The sequence below is a fragment of the Sinocyclocheilus rhinocerous genome, unplaced genomic scaffold (assembly GCF_001515625.1).
Source record: "Sinocyclocheilus rhinocerous isolate Xijiao unplaced genomic scaffold, SAMN03320098_v1.1 scaffold555, whole genome shotgun sequence".
Taxonomy (NCBI): domain Eukaryota; kingdom Metazoa; phylum Chordata; class Actinopteri; order Cypriniformes; family Cyprinidae; genus Sinocyclocheilus; species Sinocyclocheilus rhinocerous.
Window position 1 is genome coordinate 734195 of NW_015629527.1, and position 4763 is coordinate 738957.

The 4763-nt window shown below is 30.8% G+C and overlaps 1 protein-coding gene across 1 annotated transcript in view; it reads right to left on the bottom strand.

The window, feature by feature from the left end:
* Positions 1 to 2189: 2189 nt before the first annotated feature.
* The window catches only part of LOC107739187 (wiskott-Aldrich syndrome protein family member 1-like), a 42809-nt gene continuing 40235 nt past the window's right edge, over positions 2190 to 4763 (bottom strand). The window contains exons 9-10 of the mRNA XM_016551213.1: positions 4534 to 4758; positions 2190 to 2953 (exon numbers count right to left, since the gene is read on the bottom strand). Coding sequence (XP_016406699.1) covers positions 2796 to 2953; positions 4534 to 4758 — 383 coding nt within the window. The 3' untranslated portion in view covers positions 2190 to 2795. The remainder of the gene's footprint in view (positions 2954 to 4533; positions 4759 to 4763) is intronic.

A 4763-nucleotide genomic window follows, 5' to 3' on the forward strand; every position in this document is an offset into this window, starting at 1 on the left:
GCGATTTCAAGTTTTCCTTTCTCTTTGGAGTGTTACAAGATGATCCAAATAATTATCTTTAAAAAAGCATCATATGACCCCTTTAAATAAGACCTTTGCAGTAAGTGTGTGTCGGTCTGTGACAGCAGCCGCTTCCTCTTGTTTGTCTCTTCTTTTGTGATTTTTAAACTTCAGATGACTTTCTATTTTCATGCATTTTTCTCAGGGATTGATTATTGACGCTGTAGCGCCATCTACAGGCCACAGCGGCGCATTACAGGTCGGATTTGGCCGGATGCGCTTCTCTGATTGACAGACAGACGGCGCTGGTGAGTCACATTCAAACCTCACGTTTAGTTTGAATGTGAAATACTGTTGTACTGACTTCTAAAATATTTAGGATTTGGTTTGATATATGTTTAATTTAAAAAAAAAATATATATATAATGTTAAATGTTTTGAAAAAGCACAAAAAGCAACAAATCTATTAAAAATATGACAATTGTATAAAAACGGCTAGATCATCTATAATTATTTTTTGTTAGAATGGTAGTTCAGACTAAACTAATATAAGATGATTGATTACTGTTTAAATGGGTAAATCTCGGAAAACTGGTCGAAAATGTGCATAGTCATATTTCACCCCAAAATGAAAATAAATACATAATTACAATTAAAAATGACAATTATGTAAACTGATAAATTATGTATCAGTACTTTTATAACATTGTGTTTTTATCACTTTTTTAGTTTTTAGTTTGTTCCAAAATGTTTATGTATAATTTAATATCACTTATGCAATGTTTTTAAAATTCCCTGAAAATCTCAGAAAACTTTGTCCAGGTCACATTTCTCAAAAAAAAAAAAAAAATTAGATAATAAAAATGTCAAAAATCTTCTTAAAATAATATAAAAATACATTTCTTTATGAAAAATAATTTCTAAAATAACTTTTATTTTCCATTAAATTTATGACCTGTGGATATTTTAGTTCTTTTGAGAGTCACTAAATCAATATTATTGATTTTTGGCATCTAGTTTCAATCTTGTTTTCTGTCCGCATTGCAGGAAAATCAACAACTTCGACATTATTTCCTGCAATTATGATTCTGGTGTATATTTATGCCTTCACTTTACATTTAAAAGTTTGTGTAAATGCTCATAAATGTCTAAATATTTCTGTTTCCGTCACCGAACTCCTCTTATGAATGGATGACCCCATAATTCAGTATCCTGTCAGAACCTTGAACATTAGTTTTTATTAATTCAAGCAAACTGTTACAGTAAACAGTTACATACGTTACACGGTATACAGTATTTTAAATCATGTTTAATCTTTGTTTCTGAAACTCTTTTTTCCGTTTGGAACATAGAAACAGCGAATGCTGGAGAAATGCAGGCAAAAGTATTAACAGCACAATACATTCAACTCATCAACATTTATACAAACCTTAAGGCCTAAGAAAGAGAAGCCAGCGTTCAGTCCCAACAGCGACAGACACACAGACGACGAGCGTTTATCTCTTGTTCACTCACGAAGTCTGGTTTGAAATATGACTAGGTCTGTTCTCACGTTTTGGCAAACAATTATTACAATTTTATTTTGTTCGTAAATTGAGAAATGCAATAAACTACAATTTATAGACCTCAGAAAGAAAAAGGCCACAATGTTTTTTGTTTGACCTTTATGGGAAGGCGTCGACATTTCAGTGGATTAATCTCATGAAAACATGTCACATTTCACCCTTAAATCAAAGAAATCATTTAGAAAAAGTATCATAAAATAAAAAAGAAAAAAAAGAAAAAGAAAATTAAGCCCATTTTAGGGCTAAATTACCATTTTAGAATTTAATGTATATTTATTAATCTGGAGGAAAAATTATTTTAAATATTTTAACAATTATTTATAATTTTTTTAAATGAATATTTATAGAATATAACCTATATATTTGTGTGTTTATATATTATATAATATTTAAATATATTTTAATTAAATATATTTCAACACATTTTTCCTCCAAATTAATAAATAAATTATATATATATATATATATATATATATATATACATACATACACACACACACACACGTGTGTGTTTGAATGTATATGCACAACAAAATGCAAGATCACAATGCAAAAAAAAATAAATTTTTTAATTAAATTTAAAAAGAGAAAAAAAAAATTAAAATGCATTTTCTTAATGGGAAATTAAATTTTTTAATTAATTTTGTAAAATTTTTCATTGTGAGGTGAAATATAACCTGGACAAGAGATTCACTCGTGTATTTTAAGTCATCTTGACAAGTTAATAAAAACGTTCCTTCATTTTTTTCCTTTGACTTTGTCCATCACAAGCACAAAATGACATCAAACATCACATCTCTGAAATGGAAGAACGGTTTAGATGATATATAGAAAGTATAATAATCATCCTTCACATTCTGATATGACACATTGAGACGTTCCTGTCGTGACCAGAAGAGGCCGCTGTCGTCTCTCACGCTGAACTATAACAACAAACCAACCGCTTTTGTTGTTCCTATTGAGAATAAAAGACGGACGAATTCAAATGAAAGAAATATGACAGATAAAAAAACCCCAACATGGTTATTTTCATTCATCAACTGCACAACAAGTGGTTAAAAAACATTAAAGCAAAGCATTCTGGGAACATGGAATACAGTCGTCTGCAGTCCCGATGTTTCCTGAATTAGACTGCGACTGATCGGAGAGTGTTTGTGGGAAAACTGTTATTGGGAAGAAGGTTAGCTGAGATTTCATGAAACTCTTGATCCCGTGACGTTCGTCTTTCTCTCATTCCATCCAGTCGACCTCGTCGAACTCGTCCTCGTCTTCGGAGTCGCTGTACTCCACCGCGATGCGGCGCGACAGGATTGTGGCCACGTCGTTCCCCACGCGCTCGTGTTTGGCCTCTTGTTCCCGCTGCTCCTCCACCTTCCTCAGCTGGATCCCTGAGACACCGAGGTTGAGCTCGTTATGCTCACGTTTGCATTTATGCATTTTATTGACATTGCATTTATGCATTTTATTTATGCATTTTATTGATGCATTTATGCAATGTCAATAAAATGCATAAATGCAAACGTGAGCATAACGTTTGCATTTATATATTTTATTGACATTGCATAAATGCATCAATAAAATGCATAAATGCAAACGTTATGCTCACGTTTGCGTTTATGCATTTTAGTGACGTTGCATTCAAGGTGCACATTTACATTTCATCACTTCTTGCTTTCTCTGGGAATCGAACTCATGACCTTGGCGTTGCAAGCGCCGTGATTTACCATTTATATAAGATCAAGCAAATGAAATATTTAATTTGCTGCCTGTTCTAGAGCTCGCAATCCAAAGTTATTTCTTTGACTGATGCTTCTACATTTTTAATTATATATTTTAAATTATACTAATTTAATATTTTCATTTAACGCATTTATAATATTTTATTAATGCTATTTAAATTTGTTACTTCAATTGATTTATTGAATTTATAATTTGTAATTAATTATTTATTTTAATTGTATTAATTTATTACTTGCGGTTATTTATTGCATTAGTAATTTTTATTAATTGTATATGTTTTTATTATATTCATTTATTAATTACATTTATTTTATTCACAATTTTTATTAATTATGTTTTTTATTGTATTAATTTATAAGTTACATTTTAATTGCATTGATCATTTTATTAATTATATTTTTTATTACACAAATTTATAAATTACATATATTCACAATATATTTATAATATTTTATTCTTTTTAATTGCAATTTTTAATTATATTAATGCATACGTTTTTATTATGCCTTTAAACATTTTTATTACTTATATATACATTTTTAATGTGTTGAAAAAATGTGTTGAAATATATTTAATAAAATTATAAACATTTAAAATATAAAATATATTTAATGAATATATAATCAGATGCTATATATATAGCATCTGATTGCCACAGAAATGAATAAAGTTGTAAACTAAACTACATAAAAAATTTAATTTGGGGCCAAAAGGTTTGGAGCTTTTAATAAATATCCTAATAAATATCTGAATATGTAATTTAGACACATGAAAAACCACAAAAAGATCTACTTGATCTACTTATTTTTTCCATTCATTTTCTTTTTAGAAAAAAAAAAGTGTTCTGAGATTAATCACAACAATAAAATGTTTGATTCGGAGCAAAATAAAAATAGTAAAAAAGACAAATACGGGCTGAATTTAGTATAGCATACTAGCATATTAAAATATATAAAGATATGGCAGAAATAGAGCAGTATGCTACCTTTTCTAAATTTAGCTTTCCGTGTATTAAAAGTTTAGACGGGAATCCCATGATGCATTGCGATTGACGTAATCAAATCAGCCATGAAAATACTGTAGAAACTTATTGATTGTAGGTATAGAATAATAATTACAAAATAAAATATGTATAATTATATTGTACTGTGCAACTATTTGTAGTGTAGATTTTGGACAGATACCTGATTTGCACATACTAAGTGAACTTGAGTGAAACTCCGCCTACCTTTACGGATGGCCTCCAATAGAACGCTGCGGGCGTCGCTGATTGGCGGAAGGTTGGATGGATACCGCTTGACCTCGTGACCCGAGTGAGTGGGCGGCGACGAAACGGCTCCTGATGGGAAGGAAGGCATGGTGGGCGGGCCTGAGGATGAGCAGGGGGAGGAGCTTCTGTTTCCTGGGAGGGGCAGAGGAGGAGGAGGGGGAGGCGGCGGCAAAACCATTCCATCTCCG